The sequence below is a fragment of the Arachis ipaensis genome, chromosome B10 (genome assembly GCF_000816755.2).
Source record: "Arachis ipaensis cultivar K30076 chromosome B10, Araip1.1, whole genome shotgun sequence".
NCBI lineage: Eukaryota > Viridiplantae > Streptophyta > Magnoliopsida > Fabales > Fabaceae > Arachis > Arachis ipaensis.
The window spans coordinates 3,149,895-3,151,041 of NC_029794.2; the positions used below are offsets into that span (position 1 = coordinate 3,149,895).

The 1,147-nt window shown below is 29.7% G+C and overlaps 2 protein-coding genes across 2 annotated transcripts in view; one reads left to right on the forward strand and one right to left on the reverse strand.

Annotated features, from left to right (window-relative positions):
* Window positions 1-264, forward strand: part of LOC107623295 (protein LST8 homolog) — a gene marked incomplete in the record, with an annotated part of 3,678 nt that extends 3,414 nt beyond the window's left edge. The window contains 1 exon segment of the mRNA XM_016325503.2: window positions 1-264. Coding sequence (XP_016180989.1) covers window positions 1-11 — 11 coding nt within the window.
* Window positions 643-1,147, reverse strand: part of LOC107619935 (heavy metal-associated isoprenylated plant protein 8-like) — an 890-nt gene continuing 385 nt past the window's right edge. The window contains exons 3-4 of the mRNA XM_016322164.1: window positions 1,024-1,111; window positions 643-914 (exon numbers count right to left, since the gene is read on the reverse strand). Coding sequence (XP_016177650.1) covers window positions 643-914; window positions 1,024-1,111 — 360 coding nt within the window. The remainder of the gene's footprint in view (window positions 915-1,023; window positions 1,112-1,147) is intronic.

Below are 1,147 nucleotides of genomic sequence, written 5' to 3' on the forward strand. Positions count from 1 at the left end.
CACCTTCATGACATGTATGCCACATTCATTTATCCTCTTGCGCCTGTGAATGTTTACTTTTCTCATAGTATGAACTTTAGTCAATAATTTTAAACTAATGCTGTAAATCCTCATAGCGGGATAATAGACACTTTTCAAAGCAATCTATATTGCAATTTAAGAATATGTGATGTCTATGGAGAAATTCTCAGCTATAGTCTTCCCAAACTGGATTGAAAACTTCAGGTTTGATTGATAAGAGGTGGTTTCATGAGTTACTAATAATTATATTAATTGAGCATATATCGTAGTAATGAATAAAGATATCATAGGGCGTTGAATTCCAAGATCTGAATACTTAATATTCAATACTATTACTTAGGCATCAAAGTCAAAAGGCAACAAACATAATCTCATTCTTTTTCTTATTTTTCTTTCAACATGTTTTCTTTAGAATTTTTCCTAGCTATCATAAACAATTTACTAATATTCATTCCCATATACTTATTAAATATGAATATCTCCTATTGTACTTCTCTTGCAAAAGAGTAATACTCCCAACTCAAATTAAAGATTGACATTACCTTGAGTGATATGAATTCTATTATTGAAAGAAAATTATTCTTCGTTTCAAATATATATTACAAATGTCGTTGAAATGTTTTACATGATTGAACATGCAAAGGGATTTTCATCACTGAAAGTTTGATTGGGATAAGTATGTTGTGCAGAGTATTGGGGAGGGTAACTAAATATAATTTCGGGATTTTGGCATTTCTCGTTGTTTTTATTTTCTTTTTCATTATCGTCTACATTTATAATATATGCATGCTTTTTCAGTTGCTTCTTAACGTATGCTACAAGCTGGTCTTTTTCCATTGTTCCTTTAACAGTGACTTGTGACTTTTCCTTGTCCAATGCTACAGAAACAACACCTGTCACATATTCACACACCAGATGCTAAGAAAATGGTTACAGTAACCATAGTCGTATTAAATATTTAAATTAAAATATCACATTTAAAAGGAGAAAAGAAACTTATACCTTCCATTTTCTCAATTTTTCTCTTGATATCATTTTCACAGCCATCACAATATATATACATCTTAAGCATCACAGTTTTTATTATAGGCTGTTCAGAATAGTTGAAAGAAATAAAATTAGTTAA